This window comes from Ambystoma mexicanum, chromosome 8, assembly GCF_040938575.1.
Source record: "Ambystoma mexicanum isolate Mex_15411 chromosome 8, UKY_AmexF1_1, whole genome shotgun sequence".
Taxonomy (NCBI): domain Eukaryota; kingdom Metazoa; phylum Chordata; class Amphibia; order Caudata; family Ambystomatidae; genus Ambystoma; species Ambystoma mexicanum.
Window position 1 is genome coordinate 998,647,165 of NC_090929.1, and position 18,859 is coordinate 998,666,023.

Genomic DNA, 18,859 nt, shown 5'->3' on the forward strand with positions numbered 1-18,859 from the left:
ATAATCATTAAAAATAAAATGCACAATTAGAAAAAAGGTTACATCACCGTTGGCATTGGTTCGCACCACTTCATCCCTGCCAAGGACTTCAATGGGCAGCTTCTCAAACCGGCTTGGCACAGAAAGCCAGCACAACAGAAGCGGACCGGACAAGATACGTCTAACTTCTCTCAGACCAGCAGAAACAAATGTGTATCTCGTTGCAGCCTCGTCTGATGCCCCCCAATCTTACATAACTACAGACTAGTACTTTCCCAGAAAGGTCACCTGCTGATAGCACTTCACAGAGACCCGGCAGATGTACTCTGTGGAATGCCATGACAAGTAGGCACTCTGTGTTTCTCATGTGAGCCAAAAGAACTCATTTCGGCTTCTGCAGAATTCAAAACAAACCTTGACTGGCCTGGATAAACAGAAGATCTTTTTCCAGTGTTTCTTAAAATTCAGACGATATTCAGAAATTAAGCTTTCACTGAGGATTGGAAGCAACTTCTACTTTTGCACCCAGAATGCATTTTGCTTAGACTCCATATTTGAGTCACAGATATTACATTTTGTAAATTAATTAATTTCTACCATTGAACATTTGACTGCCATAGCTAAGTGGCACTAAGGTTGGCTTCTGAAACCTATGAAATATCATATCTAAACTAGATATACATTAAAAACAACGGCAAAACAAAATCATCAAAATGATAAAAATGCAAGCAAAAGTATAACACAGAGTTTCACCAATCTTTGGGATCCATGAAAATAGCCAGTCCCACCAGTTCCCAGAATGAATAGAAGTTACTTGCTTTGTCAAATCCTTCAAACTTTGAATGTGGCATTGTAAAGACTGTTAATGGTCACCCAAATTGAAACAGCACATTCCTTCAAAAGTATTGCACCCTAAATTATGTTTAAATACCAGGTAATCAATAGCAGCTCTATTCTGCAAAACTGTTTTTCTCATAACTTTGCTATCTAAAAGCAATCCTTCTAAGGCTTGAGAAGTATGATTCAACCCTTTCACTACTAAACATGCTAGCTTAATCAAAGATTTATAGCAAGCACCGAGCAGCTAATACCCAAACTCCCACCAAAGAATAAGCAAGAGCTAGAACTTCTGGTTTAGACAATAAATGCACATTTGAATCACAATCTGGGGTTAGCCCTATAGATTCAAACATAGATCTCTTAACGCTAGGTAATGCGGGCTGTAAAGAAACAAGGTTAAGGCTAGTCGCGTTACTGCACATGGTCCCAGAGATGTTAGCAGGAATGTAGGTAAACGTAGTATTCCCGCCTGAGAATAACCATCCTACTGGAAGTTTCACATGATTCAAATGACTAGCAGCTACAATTGTATGGTTACAAGTCATGGTGTTGGTCAAGTTGGTGCATTTGCTTGGAGCACGTGCACGCAGTTGTTTTTCAGAAATGGTCTGTTTGATTTCTTTATTCATATTCAATTGTTGACACATGCCAACCTCCTCTGGCTGAAAAGTCATTAGAAAACAAGTATCTCCTTTAGCAATATTATAGGTGTTGATTTTAGTGAGATTTCTCAATTTTTCATTGGTCTCCTGACAGAACTTAAAATATTCATAAACACAGAATGATTGATGAATATTAGTATCCTCCACTGAAGAGCCATTATGCATCACCTGAAAATGTGTCTCAAAGTTGTCCTCCTGAGCCTATGCGTCTACAGATGAAATCTTAGTGTGTTCCTCTGCAACAGAATTAATCCAACGTTCTAATGAGTAAGTAGTACAGTGTGCATCCACATGATCCACTGTTACTTTACTTTGTGAATGGAGGATTGCACAGTCGCAACAAGCTGGCATTCGAATCAAGACTAAGCAAAGCAACATATGTTTGAATCCAGGATCCGCACTTAGAAACCAAACTCGGGTATTAAGACCAATAAAAAAACCAATAAATAAATAAATAAATGGATAGCATTTCTCCAATATCTTGCCACAGTTCCTTTCCGCACAATTATTTTGAATGCATTTTCTATCCGTTCTTTTGCAATGCTGGCAGCCACACAGATAGCCCATTGGCTACTGACCATGAATCTGTGTACAAATGACATTGCCGAGGTGTTTCTTGTTTCGAAGCTTGATAGACTGCATAGAGTGCTGCAGACAGACTGATCTTCCCTTTCCCGGACGTTGTCAACATTTTTTTGTCCTGGGATTATATGACACTGCTTTCAAGTAGCGCTCAGTTCCTACATATCGAGCAGAGCCATTGGTAAACCAGGCATGCTCGGTCTGCTCCACTGTCAGATCTCCATAAGGTACTCCCCATTTCACTGGATACTCATGTACTTCAGACACTTCCTGTGCCATGTAATCTACAGGTGGTGTATTAGCCACTTGTTCAGGTAATTTAATTTCAAAACCCCACCGTTTCCTGATTTGGCTCTGTCCTGAATTTACCATTTCCATTTGATTACAATGGCCACTTGAGCATATCCTATTCTGTGTGTCCTAGGAGAACACCACCCATTGCATAATTGGTATTTCGGGTCTAATCAGTACATCATGACCCACTGTCCAATTGTTCTGTAACAATAAGAGCCCAATAACATGCTAGGAATTACTTCTCAAATGGAGTGTACTTATCACCTGGCTCAGGTCATTTGCGACTCCAAAATCCCAAAGGGACTTGCTTATTGTCTTGCTTCTGCTAGAATCCAGTTAGAATAATTTTCCTGTAGATACATTTAGCTGCACTTCTCCTGACTTCCAAGGCTACAAATCAAGCACACGCTGCACTGTGTCCTTTGACAAATCAAATACTCTTTGCTGCTCTTCTCCCCATTCAAATTCATATTATTTTCGTGTCAGTTTGTAAAGTGGGGCCAAGATTTGCGCTAAATGTGGTATGTCTCCAAAATCCAAACAGCCCTATGAACTGCTGAGCTTGTTTCTTGTTCACTGGGGTAGTAAATTCAAGTACCTTTTGTTTTGCTTTTGGCACTATCTCTCTGTGCCCATTGAGCCATTCAATTCCCAAAAATATCAGTCTCAGTTGGCCCATGAATCTTGTTAGGGTTAATTTCCCAGTCTTCCTTTTTCAATCCATCAACGATCGCTTCCAACTGATTTTGCACACTGCACTCATCTTTGCCCTGAATCAGAAAATCATCAATGTAATGTGAGATTTGTATGTCAGCCGTACATGGTATTTTGTCTGTGTTCTGCCACGAGCCGGTGACACAGGGTTGCACTATGTAAGTACCCCATAGGTAATCTTGTGATGGTGTACTTGTAGTGAAATACAAAGTGCCATATTTGCATATTAGGGCCTTAGATGGCTGCATTAACAGCTAAGACTAATAGCGTATTCAAAGTATGTCCTAAATGCTGAAAGTGATGTGTTGGTAGCACCTACATTACGCATTAGTGAGCTACAAAGAATATGCAGGCCTAGGAGGGGTGGAAGGTTACATTATGCATTGCGCATAGAGAGGCCCCAGTTTTGTAGCTAATAGAGACCTGTATTTGAGTGTTTGGAGCATTATAGCACCTATATAGCGCTTAGATAGCCAGTATTTGAAGCACTATAGACACTAGCTAGCAGAGTGCAGGCCTGCTCACTAGGGGTTAATTGCAATGCATATTATTTCAGCTCCTCTCTTCGCTACAATGGCTCTGCCATGCTTTGTAAACATACCCTCTTTCTCTGAGAAGGCCTGCTACGGCCTTGCGCACACTTATAAGACATTCCTGTGCTTTCGCAGACAGATCTCCAAGTAGGAAGGGGTAAGAGCAAGGAGCATCTCAGAGAGAGTTGGGTTTTTCCATCGATAAACATGTTTTGCATGTAGAAGGTTCTGGACCAGTGCGTCATACTGATTGGCGGCAAGAGAGCACAAAAGGTGCAAGCACCCAGAACTGGGCGGGAGATTCATCTGTGGACTTGCTTCGAGCAAGAGCAAGTGCCCGGAGCAGGATACCTCAGGCGGCACCCTGTAGCGCTGTCATCTTCAGAGCTGGCTGAGCAAGCAGTCAGTTGTACACCGCCCGGGTCTCCAGCACTAATGGTAACATCCCAGGGACGTAAGACTGTGTTTCTCTAATGAGCTTTGTGATTTTCTCTAACTTGAATTCCAAATTGCTGCTAAATTTACTGTTCTGTTATATTATGTTTTTTCTGTCTAATAAACGCTAAATTTATGCTGAAGGTGTCATTTCTCTGGCATGAGTTCATTGCTTGGCACGAGCGGACCTGTAATTTGGTGGAATTGGGTAATTTATGCTAATAAGGGCTGGTCCCTGGGAAGAAATACCCCTTTTCGAGACAGTACTAACGCCCACCCCAAGAAGATGAGAACTGCTATTGGCACTCTTCTGCAATTGGCACAGAGAAAAAGCATTTGCCAAATCTAGTTGAGCGTACCTGGTTCCCTCAAACCTCTGTATGTTCTCAATCAAGGTAATAGTATCTGGCACTGCAGGAACTAAAGGGAGCGTGTGTTTCTTTAACTATATATAGTCCACAGTCATCCTCCAGCTTCCATCCCCTTTTTTAAGAGGCCAGATGGGATTGTTCCAAGCAGTAGAGACTGGCTTCAATACTCCTGCCTCCACATATTGTTTAATGGTGTCTTGATATCATTTTCTTATGTCCCCTGGGAATGCAGTATTATTTAAGTGACACACGTTTCGTGGCCAATGGCATGTGCACTGGAGGGATCTTCAATTTGCCTACAGTAACTGCTGTACAAGTCAATGCATTCACTCCAAATTGATAAGTTTTACCTCCTAATCCTAAAGTCAATCCTTCCCAAATGTCAAATCCAAAAATGTATTCAGGTATCGGGACAATCAACACTTGATATTTCTGTTTTTTCAAACTGCCTATCTTCATCTCCACTCCTGCCTGTACTGCGGGTGTTTCTTTTCCACACAGTCCAGTAATGGTAAAATGTTGACTTTTAAATCTTGAGGGATTTCCATGCATCAATGAGGCCTTGCCCCGGTGTCAATCAAAGCTCAGACCTCCTGTGTTCCCAGGTTTCCGAAATATCTCTACATTAACATAAGGTTGTATATTTATTTATATAGCGCTTATACACAGGTGACATGCTTTAAAGCGCTTCAAGGCAGGAAGGGAACAAGGGAATACAGTAATCATTCTTACGCCTTGAAGATTCCGAATGATCTAAACAGAAAAACTAGCATACTAGGCCTGACAACATTTCTCCTAGTCAAGTGCATGAAGTGGTACAGTTGAGACCAAGCACAGGAAGGGGAACGGAAAACAGTGATAGGGTGCGGGGGCAGGACAGACAAACTAACTGATCCTAGTACATGTAGGTCATGCATGCGTACAGACGGGTGGGGAAAGACGGCGGGGCCCTGGGGTGGGGACAAAGTCCAGTCCAGCACAGCCCTGGGTTCAGTGCAGAGGTTGCCCAGCTCAAGGAGTGGAAACTGAAAGTGCAGTAATGTTGAACAAAGTGCAGCAGCCTGGAGGCAAGTGCAGAGGACTGGGGGGAACCTGGGGCCTGTAGGCTCTGGAGGTGAACCAGGCAACCAGTCAGCAAAACTGAACAGAGTAAGTGATGAGAAGGAGGGTGGATAGAAAAGAAAGGAGGGAGAGAGAAGAGGAAGGTCTTGAGGAGTTTACGGAACTTAAGGTGCTCTGGCTCAAGACGGAGCACTTTTATGCAAGCTGACACTGCCAGGATTTGGTCATAATCCCATTCAAATTTGGAATGAGTGTACCCAGACTCAGCCTCAAACATATCACTCACTGTTTTTCTCAACGCAGCATATGTTGGATGGCATTGGGAAGGAATCCCCATAGATCTTTCTCCCTGATCCTCCTCAGGAGGCGCTGATGGTGAAGTGTCACTTTTCTGCTTAGACACCACCTGTCTCTTGACTTGTTTATAGCGCTCTTACCCGGCAAGCCTTCTCTTTTTGTACAACTCATACATTTCCCTGGTTTCAATAACATCAATTTCTTCCCGTGGCACACCATCTTTCAACAGTGTCAAAAACATGTCCTTTCTTGACACTTGGGAATCTCTGCTATCTTGTCTCCTGCCTTCTGTTCTCCTCTCATTGCGCCCTCCCTCTCTCGTGGCTTGTCCTCACCTTTGTCCCATTGACCCAGATCTGACAATTACTGTTTAGCATCCACCACTTTATCAGTGGGTTTGCCAAACATGCCTACTAGCAAAGTCATGATGACACTCTTATATGCGGTTGGGCAGTTCTAATGACCATAATTCTTGTTGACACGGACAGTGGCACCACCCCATATGCACTGGCTCACCCACATGAACTGCTTCGTTCATCGAATGTTCTGTGATCTTTTGAACTGCCTCCTTCAAAGTATACCACTTCATCTCCTCGGTGGGCCAATCTGTGGTAATTGGGTACTTTCTATTGCACCTGTGTGCTGTTAGGTGCAATAAAGATACCTGAGACCCCTGCCCATTCGAACCTGGCAGCGGCCCAGCTCGCAACACCTCCTGGATATTAGTATCAGTGGACAAAGGCAAGACGCATGGGGAGTCAGTGGAAACAACTAACAAGCCTCCAGCTCCACCATCATACATGCACAACATCCAAGCCAATAAAGGCTCACCTGAATTGTGCCTCAAACAAGTTATACTTTCCCCCACTTTTTTCCTGTTGAGTGTAATCCTCCAGTGTGGTTAAATCCCCGCCCCCGGATCATGTGGATGTGGGCCCGCTCTCAGTAACCTTAGCAGTAACCTTCTTCCCATCTTGTTTCAGTAGGGATTCTGCTTTCACTTTTGGGCTAAAATCTATACTATCAGAAGAGGGATGCCAAATATCAGCATTCCAGGAATCTGGACTCCAATTTGCATCAGCAGTGGCGATGACAGCAGCCACCTTGCGTCTGTCAATCCGTCCTATTTGTTTTCTATATTTAAATTGGGCCACCCTAACTGCTGCATTTTCCGAAATTTCTTGATATCTAGAGGTCTTGTCAATCCAAATGTTTAACTGCAGCTGTTGCATTAAAGAAGCCTGTCTCTCAGCAGCCAATTCCCTTTCCAAACGCAAGAGATCTGCTTCGAACTGCACACTGCTCTGATGCATCTTCCGGTAAGCATGGAGCAAAATCCAGCCCCTCCTTCCTAGAGCTTCTGATTCCCTTCCTTTCAACACTGGGAAATTCTGTAAACAAGCCACCACATCTGCAGGCCCCGCATTGAGCAATGAATCATTCCATGGCTCACACAGACCGGACGCACACTCAATTTAATTTGCTAACAAATCATAGGGGGAAGCAGTCCAACCTGGAATAATTACCTCAGTAGAGTCTCTGCCAACAGAAAGACTCTTATCTCGAGTTTTAATCAAGGAAGGCATCTTACAAAAACCCTGCACTGGTTAACGTACAATGAATACATCACTGCAGTCATTTCACTATTTGTTTTGGCTCCCAAATGTTAGTGCAGGGATGTCTATATATCTTATTTTTTCCCCCAACACACTGAAGAAGAAGGCAAAGTATTCTTGAATCGCAAGAATTCCCTCACTCTTGGTGGTTATAAAGCTGGCACTTGTATAACTGTTTATTAGCGCAAATAAACATTACAAAATAAAATGCAAAATTAAAAAAAAGGTCACATCACCGTTGGCATTGGTTCGCACCATTTCATCCCTGTCAAGAACTTCACTAGGCAGCCTCTCAAACCAGCCTTGGCGCAGAGTGACAGCACAACAGGAGCGTACCGGACAAGATACGTCCAGCTTCTCTCAGCCAAGCAGAAGCTAAAGTGTGTCTCTTCGTCAGCCCCGTCTTCTGCTCCCCAATCTAACTTACACAACTACAGACTATTACTTTTCCAGAATTGTCATCTGCTGATAGCACTTCACAGAGACCCGGTCGATGTACTCTGTAGAATACTGTGACAAGTAAACACTCTGTTTCTCATGTGAGCCAAAAGAACTCCTTTCGGCTTCTGTAGAATTCACAAAAAACTTTGACTGGCCTTGGAAAACACAAGATGTTTTTCCAGTGTTTCAGAAAATGCAGACGATATTCAGAAATGAAACTATCACCAAGAATTGGAAGCAAATGTTCACTGCTGCACCCAGAATGCATTTCTCATGGGCTCCATATTTGAGTCACAGCATCTTGAGGGTTAACCGGGACATCAAAGTATGCAGTCTCGGCACGTGAAGCACAGAAAATGGGTTACTGCACTGGGGACGGAGACTGCTTGGTAGTAAACAGCAAACTACACCCTACAGCTTCAGAGCTGCACTAAGCCATAACAAAAGTCAAAGTGCTCTCTGTCAGACTCTTATACAAGTCAGAAGCCATGCCATCAAGGCTTCAGAAGGGAAGCAGTTTCACCAAAAACCAGAAAAAAGAATATTAAATCCCAGAGTTGCTTTGGTTAGGAATCAAAGGGCTCAGGACACTATTTAAACGAGGGCTGAAATCACCAAACTGCTCCTGAGGATCAGCGTTGCTCCAACATGCTTTTAATGAGTTTGATGGGAGCTCCTAGTTAGGAGTTTTAGCCCCCAGGCCTCGATTTGATAACTAGGTACTGTGGAAATAAATTTGGGAAGTCTTTGGAAGTGATGGATCAAGTACCTCGGTGGGCATCTTGTGGGATGTAGCTTCGTGCTTCACTTTAGCTTCACTGTATGCAGCTTGACAGTATTAGCAAGGGTGGTAAGTGCAGAGACCCTTTGCTAAGTACCTTCCAATGGACCAGGACATTGCATTGTGTGAGATGCAGTTTATCACTTCTTGGTATACAGTGCTACAATATCAAGATGGTTAAAAAATGCAGATTCAAGTTCAAGGACGTCATAGACTAACATAGTGCTGAAAAGCTGAATGCTGAAGAATAACAGTACAGTGCACTCTGGGGGGGGGGGGATGCGCTGCTTTGCTATCCCAGTTCTATGCGAGTTTACAGAAGATTTTTTATTTGAGGCATTTTTAACCAAAATTTGCTTACCGAAAAAATACTGATTTTTTAATTTGAATTAATTTTTATTTGGGGGGGTTTACCCTCAACCTCCCTGTTTCCCAATGTTTTAACCCCCTGACCCCACTCAACTCCCATCCCTCTAGTTTTAACCCCTTACCCACACCATATATATATTTATTTACTATTGTTTCAGTAAAACATTTTTGGTAAAAAAATGCCTTGAATAAAAAATCCTTGGTAAAATCACTGGATACCGCTATACCTCCTGTTCTTCAGCATTGGTATCTTTCACAGATTCACATGAGGTTTGAATATTCCCATTCGTCAGGCTGGGAATCCTCGATATTATTAAAGCAGTTTACATTTACATTTTAAAATGGCTGTCACTTTAGTGCTTTATTGGAATCATTTTGGGTCATATTGCCCGACAGCCAATAGACAGGCCTCCCTTAGCGCCACCCATGGAGGCCATCTTCAGATTTGGCAAGCGAACACGAATGTGGCAATATGAGCCAAGAAGAGCCATAAGCGGGGTAGGTGGGAGAGTGGCATGTGAATCTATGAAAGATATCAATGCTTGAGAACAGGAGTTACAGGTAAGGAACATGTTCCCTCTCCAGCAATAGATCTTTCATAGATTCACATGCTATTTGAATACATTATAAAGCATTACACACAATACCACAAGGGCAAGTGTAAAGCTCACCTAAAAGAAGCACTCACCTCAGAAAAACACTCACTTCACTGAAACAGGTCACGCAGCACTGCTTAGCTGATGCCGGACTCCTCCGTGTAATCTCTGTTGAAACAGTAGAACCTCATGAAGGTATGCACTGATCTCCACGAGGCAGTCCTGCAAATATCCATCAGGGGAACAGCGAGAGAAAACGCTGCTGTAGCAGCAAAAGCCCTCAGAGTTAGCAATTAGCGTTGCAGGGACCAGCGAGTCGGGGGCAAGGTAAGTAGGGGGTTTGGGGGTGTGTTTGGGGTGTGGCCAGGGATTTGGCCAAGTGAGAAATGTTCAGGGGAGAAAAGACCAAAGGTTATTTCGAAAAAATCTTCGATATTTTCTCCCTCGAACATTTTTTACTCGGTCTTTCATCCCCAATCCCAAAACAGAAGAATTGAAAAGAACATTGCCCATGACAGAAGGACCAAAAGTCACAAATAGCTGAGAAGGCTTGTGGAAACTCATAGTGCGAGAGACAGAATTTCATGGCTTGCACTACATCCAAGGAGTGCAAGGACCGTTTTGCTGGATTGGCAGGCGGAATAAAAGAGAACAGGCAACACCACAGGTTTGTTAATCTGCAACGTAGACAGAATCTTGGGAATCAAATTCTGGTTTGTGCAAAGAACCACCTTGGATTCCCGAAAACCCAAATATGAAGGCTTGCATGAGATACCTTGGATTTCCCCCACATGTCTTGCAGAGGTGATGACAAAAGGACAGTCTACCCAGACAAAAACATTCAGCCCTAGCGAGGGCAGCATGCCCCTTTTTAACTCTCTTCCCAGGGAAAGAATATTCATGAGACCTCAACCTTTGAATAGGGAGTACGCTTTAAGGGTCTGCTCTGATGGAGGGAAGCATGAGTTCAGAAAGAGGCTGAATCAGATGTCACAGCACTTTCGTCCAACCAAGCCACCAAGCTTGGGAGCAGCTGTTGATCTTGTGGTTTGGGTAGAGGCAGTAAAGACAGTGGTCGTGAAGATCTTCAATATAGTGTGAGGAACCTGAGGGTGCCCTCACAACTTATCCCCCAAACTCCTCCCCTCAGGTGGCCAGGCAAAGGCCATCGCTTTTGAATCATGACCCTGGGGGTGGCCATGCGATGGAGGATCGCCTGGTTGGAGGGAACTTGGGGAATGGGGAGAGGACGTCTTTAGGTATCCACCCTTTCCCAATGAGCACTCAGTCCCTAAACCCTTTGTGGAATATTGTCAACCCCTTCCCTTATCCTGCTTTCAATGTGTTCCCCAGAAACAACATCTTACCAGTGGGATGAGGAAGAAACCAACTAGGCTGCATAATGTAGTGCTCCAAAGTCAGGCAAGAGAACTTAACATACCTGAACTATATAAAATTGCTCGCCGTTCAGAAGGAGGAGGAACGGGCTGGAGGAAAAGAAGCTGGAGACCCAGAAGGCTGGAGCAGAGTTGCGCGGGAGAAGAGGACGCTGTAGCCGTGGACAGCTGTGCGAGGGTCCAGAGGTCCTGCCATCCACCAAAGCGGGTCTGATGGGGAGAAGCAGTGGAGCGCCTCGTGACCGCAGCCACCGCTGAGAGAAGTCAGGAAAGCGGGCGGTATGCGTGTTACAGACCGGGAAAAGAAGGCAGAGTCAGGAGAAGCCGGGAAGCAGCGGAAGCCTGGAGGAGCCCGCCGGGAAGGACGCCAGAAGGAAGAACGCTGCTGTATATGACCGGTGAGTGTAAAGCGAATATACACTCTGACTGGGGCGCTCTAGTAACGTTTATCAGAGTCCTTTGCAGCTGCCGGGTGGAAAGCAACATGAGTAAAAGTACTGTTGAATGCCAGCACAAATCATATTGAAATATTAAATTAAGGGCAACCAATTGAAGGCACTTGTAAATACTGCACAGAGTGAAAAAGCATGGAAAGCAATTGTGAATATCGCACAAAGTAAAAAGCATTGAAAACACTTGTGGATGCTGCACAAAGCCAGTGGACTACTCATGAATGGAGAGAAAGCAAAGTGAATTAATCAAGAGTCAAGGAGTAGAGTATGTGAAACAATGGAAATAGGTAAAGGCAAGAGCCAGAGTTGTGTTGGCAAGAGCCAGAGGACTCATAGGGCTCAACAACAACAATAAAGTGTATGGTGGCTTAAGCAACCACAGGACAGTGTCTGGAGCCTGTGACACAAAAGGATTAACAAAGTAGCACTGTCAGGCGGAACAAGTGGCTTAGTGTTGAGGAAATCCGGAAGACAGAGTATCCGTTGCATGACATGTAATGGGTGGACTATGTGGTCTGACAAATGCGCCCAGATCGAGTGCTCTATATGTGAAAAGCTAATGAAAGCATATTTGAAGTTAAGCTCATGTGTTGCTATATCTTGGTTTGACAAACTAAAATTGGGAAACAGAACTGTGTTGATTTTGAAATCTGGAACTCTTGGGGAAGGGAAATCCCGACTTGGGAGGTTTAAAAGGAACGGTGTGATTTTGGCAGCAAGAAGGTTTTTAGCTCTTGGGGAAGGGAATCCCAACACTGTGAGAACTATTTTGAACTTGGGCAAGGGGAAGCTGATCCTAAGCCAAGAGGGGGAAGATGGTCTGAACTTTCTTTTGAACACTATTCTTTTGAGACTGACATCCCTACATATTGTATACATGTAGTTGTCAGGCAAGTATAGGTTTTGGACACACACACAGACTTAAGGTTGGACATCCAGACACAGACTATGCTTAGTTTCTTTAGGTAGGGATATCCCACCATAGCATAGGGCAAGTTAGGCCTTAATCCACCCAGCCTTTTAAGTTGAATAAATCTACTTTGAGTATACATTTGAATCTGTTGTCTCTGTCATACTTCATGATGCCCTCACAATGCACATTGTTCAGATGACCGGTGGAACAGGCCTTCAAAAGGTTTATCGTTCTGTCGTCTGCCATAGTGTCAATGGACACACCAAAAGGCCTCAACGACGGAAGCTGAAACAGCCTCTCCAGGGGTGATGAGAAGCTGTAAACGTAACCACTGACGACGGGTGGAAGGATGCAAAGAATTACTCAAAATTAAAAAAGATTTCTTTTGAGGAATTCCAACACTGAACGTGCAGTAAAAAGTCTGATGGTGGCCTCCAGTGGTGGAGCTAAGGGAGACCAGTCTTGGCTGTCGAGCGATATGACCCAAAATGACTAATAGAGTACTAAGGTAACAGCAGTTTTAACATTTACATGTAAACTGCTTTAATGTTTCTGAAGATTCCCAGCCTGACAACGGGAAATATTCAAACAGCATGTGAATCTTTGAAAGATCCAATGCTGGAGAAAATGTAGTTCTTTATCTGGGAAAACCAAATAACACAGATTAATAATAATTGTGTCTTGGGAGAAATTAACTTGACTTTCTGGGCCTGATCTACCAAACTATCCCAGTATCCGCTAGCCACGGGTACAGTTCCTGAGATGCATGCATACTTATCTAAAATGTCTATTCACTCACTTAGGCATATACCACAGGTCTACATGCTCCAAAATGCACCTGGGTTCAGAGGGGATGGTAGTGAACAGAAACCCTCCAAGTCAAACTCTTAAGCCGACATAGTCACGCTCTCATTAGTCAAGGACTTGGGGGGTGGCCTTAGATGCGTATATGGATGCAGGTGGGAGAGGGAGTAACCAGCAATTTGGGGGGTGGAATGATTGTCATCCTGTTACTGTCGTTTCACCCTGCTACAGGGAATCTTTGATGGAAGTAAATACACTGAACAATCAATGAAATTGTGTTCATCTTCTGCTGGTGTGTGACTGGTTTATGCTTTTCATAACCCTTTTCTGGAGTTTTTTCCCCCCAGACAAAATATCTCAGTCTTCAGCAGATGTCAAACTGTATGTGTGTCTTGGGTTTCTGACGGTACTCTAGTTCAGTAAAGAATTCTCTAATATTTCGGTGCTGGAGTGCCATGGGGTTGGCACCAGACTGACATGCAAATGGTTATTTCTCCTCTGTGAAGGGTCAGTGAGATTCAACTTGGTTGTAGAGTGGGGGAAATTCCATACAACACGATATTTGAAGCATGTACGTTCTCAGTTAGAGGGGCTCCCACACTCTTGTTAATTTTGTAAAACCTGGGGTTTCCCACAAAGTCACAGGTGATAATCGAGACATGGAGCCCTTGCTCACTATGCCTTAGAAAGGTCCAGCTTCACCTCAATGAGGAGGCCTAACAAGGCCAAAGCATGTGTCTTGGGTTCCTGATGGTACTCTTGTTGAGAGGAGAATTGAATCAAATTTTGGTGTTGTACTGCCATTGTGGGTGGGACCAGATTGTTATGCAAATGGTTATTTCTCCTCTGTGAAAGGTCACACTGCTAAAATGTGGCTATAGACCCTCCTGAAAGGAAGAAATTCCATAGCACTAGTTGCTTGAAACATGTTCATTCTGATTAGAGGGTTCCCACGCTGTTGTTAAACAATAAAGTACAGTTTTATTTTAGAATATATTGTTCTAAATGTTTCCACTGGATTATGCAGTATTGTTCTAGTCGTGCAACACTTTGGGCCAAGGCAATATAAAAATGCAATACAATACAAAGACATAAATACAAATATGTTAATCCTAAACAGTGAAAATATATTTATGGGAATTGTATACAACATTGCTCATATAGACACAGCTAAAAAACCTTGGTGCACACCACTCATTTCAAAGCAAAATCTGGGTCAATGCACCCCACTTTCAGGGTCAATACAACCCACTTTCAAGAAGGATTCAATCGAGAGAAGCATACACACAGAGTTAAGGATGTCGCGCAATGTGATTTTAATATTTACTTGTTTTAATTATTCTCATAAATATATGCAACATTTGGGATATATTATCTTTTCATGTAACTGTAAAAACACTACCTGATACTAGATCAGTTCAGGCCAGCATACATTAATCTTGTGTTTTGCCCGATTTGTTGAAGTGATGGTGAGTCTTGCAAATCTAAGAATTACTAACATTATAAGATTGACGAATTTAACCGGGCTCTTTCTTTTGAGGGTGACAAAGGCACAAGATGTGGATACATTGGGTTGGGGCTGGAGGGAAATTTGTAGAGGTGATAGGTTACTTAAAAAGGAACTATTTGTGTCATTTTCAGTGCACACTTTGTTTAATGCTTCAAGAAATAAAACCACCCACTTCTTTTTCAATCAACATTAATGACTAATGATGTCTCTTATGCCATAAATTCAGATTTTTACAGCACTTGTGTATTAAACAAATCTACATTAATGCAAACATGCCATACATTGTTTCTACGCTGGAGATAATTAGATGAGCATCGGGATATCAAACTATTGCCTGCAGTTGCTCAAAAACTGGGAAAATATCCCCAATAGAAAGGAACATGTTCAATTAATTGTAAAAATCAATCTAACGCAATGTGGCAACCCCAGATGTTGTGACCTTCGACTTAAATGATTCCTACCCATCATGTTCAGTGGTGAAGGATCATGGAAGTTGTAATCCAAAACATCTAGTGGCGCAAATAGTGAGAAGTGTAACTGGATTGAAAGTATTTTAGGGTGTTCGACTTTATATCAATTAAAGTGCTTGACTGGTCTATTTTACTGCTTGGCTTCATATAATATCTGCAATAAACACAGGTACCTAAACGTGAAATATGCAGTAGTTACACTATATTTTCCATGGTCGGTCATTGCTACAGTAGTGTACATAGCATATTAATATTAATGAATATTTAAATTTAAACCATGTTCATATTAACATGTGGATATAAGAAAAATCAACTGACAGAACTTCAAGATATGAAAAACAAGACAACAAATAATAAACCCAACCTTCAAAAATATTGGCATCATCAAGCTCATGATACAACTTAACGCGCTCTCTGGGAGAAGGACGGGGATCCACAACGCCAACCACCTACAAAAGAAAATATGTTTAAATAGGTTTCCTGTTGCATACAAAGCAAACTCCCAACAATGTCAAAATACAACGATATAAAGATACAATCTTAAATAAAAGCGAGAAATTAAATTTCCATGCACATTTGTCTTCCTTTAATGTGAACAAATGTATTCAGCCGATTGTCTAGCAGATTCAAAAGTCAACACACAAAAGCTAAATTACCGAAAATAAGACTCCTAATATTCGAGCAGGTCAAATGTCAGGTCTTGCAAAACACTTTGTCTGGCTGGGCCCTCAGGGATGATCCTTGGGCGCACAGGTGTTGTGTTTATGTTTATTGGCTCGTGACCTGAAAGCTCCCCATTCCGGCTCTTCAGTCGTGCAAGGTGGCCTTGCAGTGACAAAGCCCTGCACAAAATAGCCGATAGCCTCATAGTGAAGGGAAAAGCAGAGCATCGTATATGAGAGAAGGGTGCCAGTCTGTCACTGCATACAGAAGGACAGACATCTGGCCCCCTCACCCTTCATGCCCTGTTTGTAGCACATCCACCTCAGCCTAACACATATTCTGATAAACATATCCTGCATAGGGCGTTCAGGCTATACTTTTTCACTAGAGAAGGATATATATTATTATACTTTGATAGCCTACCTCTAAGTAAGTCACCGCCTTGTCACACCGTAATAAAGTAAAGCACAAAGTGCCAAGGAACAAACTCTTAATAATAACGTTTTTAACATCAAGGCCTTTTTAATTGTACTGCAGCAGTTACATCACTCTATTCCCTTTTCTTCATCATTCAACTTTATACACAGTCTATTATTGACTAAAGCAATCTTGGTTCAGTCTTGGCACTCATAGAATTAACATTCTGGAGTTTGGCCTGGGGTACAAAATATAGACACACCTGGTTACTAATAAATTATCAAACTGCCAGGTTTGGCCAAGCACAATCTCGATCCCCTTGTGCATCCAACTTTACAATGTTTACTAAGTTGCATTTCTCCTAATCCGCCCTGGAAACATAATCAGCTCCCAACATGCCCACTTAACACATTGTTACCTGTTTACGTTAGACATTCCCAGTAATCTTCTAGATTGACCTTTATTTAAAGTGTGATATTCCCAGCCAACTGCCAATTTACTCAATCCCAGTATACTGCAAATAATTATTCTAAATTGGCCCCCAATGTTGTGGTATGTTCCGATTGGCGAAATCCTGCTTCACCAGCTCACACTGGAATGACACAAAAAATATCCCTTCATGGGTTTTTGGACTCATCACAATGAGAAAAGGGTAACCAAATGCTGCGATCATGAAGTACAACAAATTGAAAAAGAGAGGAATGAAGGAAAATGTGTAGATAGGGAGAGGGAATTATAGTGGGAGCGGGGCATACAAAACAGTAAAATATTATATACAAAGATTTGCTTGCAAAAGAGTCAGCTATTGTAAATCTACCGTAATACTAAAAAGTAGAACCATCAAAAGCAGACCTTGAGCAGGTTGGCTTTCAGCTGTCTCAGTTCAGGTCGTCTCAATTTTGGATGTCACGGTTTGGAAATGGGACCATCCAAGTGTACCTTAAGTGACTGGTTGTGATACATCATATCTTATGATGGCCCCATTTTGAAATGTGGATCCATTGTCAGTGTCTGGGTTCAGCCTTTCTTAAGGCATCCCCAATTAGATTCACTCTTTCTGGGTCTCTCCACAATGTGCTAGTGCAGATTACAGGGGCACGCAAAGTAGTGCAGGCAACAAGTAACACACTAAGATTTGTTGAGTTACCTGCTGGGCATGTAATGTGCAAAATACACAGTGAGATATTGCGTATACCATAAATCACTCCAACTGTACCCCAAAAAAAACGTGATAGCCTCTGTCCTGTCATTGCTTGGACACCGTAGTTAATGTTGCAAAATTATCAAAAAACGGTTATGGCACTACATTAACAAAACAGTAAAAATCACACACCAAGCAGAAGACCTTCATACTACACATTGCCCAACAAGACTGAGTCTGTTGACACACACATGTGGGAAGGGATAAAGTTGCTGAGCTCTAGCAGTATGGTGCTATCCGATGATCAGGATATCCTCAGGACATCACCCTGCAACAACCAATGCAGCAGAGCAAGATAACGCCAATCTTACTCCCATCACTACTTGAGGTACACACATTGCCATATCGTTTTCCAACATGCAGACACTTACCTGCACCGAGTATGGATACTCAGGTCTCCCTCACGTCGCTACTTTAAAAAAAGCTGCCTTGCTATCAATCCTGCTAACCCGATAGCAGCGGCCCGTAACCCTGATTTCCTAGAAGGACCCAGGACACAGGTAGGATACGCTGGTTTCTGGTTCCGCTCTATAAAATCTGATAACATGACTTCCATGACATTTAGGGCCTGATTCACAGAGCGCTTTCCTATGGGATTGTGCCATTATAAAACGCTTCTGTGAATCAGGCTTTGAATGCCTTCTTTGTTTTTCAGTATAGTACCATCATCCTACTTTAGAAAAAATATTCTCAGCAAACGGAGGTCCTCTGTCTTTCGACTTTCTGGGCTGACTATTTTAGAGCTTGCTTGTGTGAAATGTTTGCCTTATTTCAAGAAAATGAAAAATAAATATATCCAGGTTTTATCCATACCTGTATTATTTTTTTACTGTGCGCAAGTTTTATATGAAAGCTTTGTTACACAATCAAAAAACATTTCAGTGGTCTTTAATACCGTTATTTCTCCACCGCCATCTGCTTACTGCTTTCCTCTACCTATACATAGGTGCAATCCATATCCCTGAACACCCCAGAAGGGAAGTAAGGGAATTGGCAACTGAAAGTGAATTCCTCATCCTTTCCCTTGAACCCAGGAATGAGAAAATCAATGTTCATTGAGATCTACCTCTCTCCCATACTTCTGGAAGGAGAACCTGAGACTCTGCAAAGCAGTGACATGTTGACTCAGAGGGGCCCTTATCACAGACACTCAAGTGGATTCGGGAATGCCCAAAACCTATAACCTGAAGAAAAAGACGTGGGTGTTTCACTGGACATTGAGATGGGACCAGGACAAGTGTAAATCTGGAATTTTGCAAGAGACCTTTTGCTTTGCTTATGATTCATCATTTTGAATGTTCATGTTCTGTTTTTGTTTCCTTGGAATAACATGGAGAACCCTTTACCTTCCTACGTCTTCTGTGGGCCATCAGCCACCAATTGAATTGTCTTCATGTTCGGTACGAGGTTAAACACCGGAGAGAAAACTGACTCTGCTGAATTCAAGTGAGTAACTTTAA

At 42.7% G+C, this 18,859-nt stretch overlaps 1 protein-coding gene across 5 annotated transcripts in view; it reads right to left on the reverse strand.

Annotated features, from left to right (window-relative positions):
* The window catches only part of LOC138472640 (putative 4,5-dihydroxyphthalate dehydrogenase), a 2,792,617-nt gene that overhangs the window by 1,871,245 nt on the left and 902,513 nt on the right, over window positions 1–18,859 (reverse strand). For all 5 annotated transcript variants that reach the window (XM_069610913.1, XM_069610911.1, XM_069610914.1 and 2 more), the window contains one exon: window positions 15,483–15,567. In XM_069610913.1, the coding sequence (XP_069467014.1) occupies window positions 15,483–15,567 (85 nt within the window). The remainder of the gene's footprint in view (window positions 1–15,482; window positions 15,568–18,859) is intronic.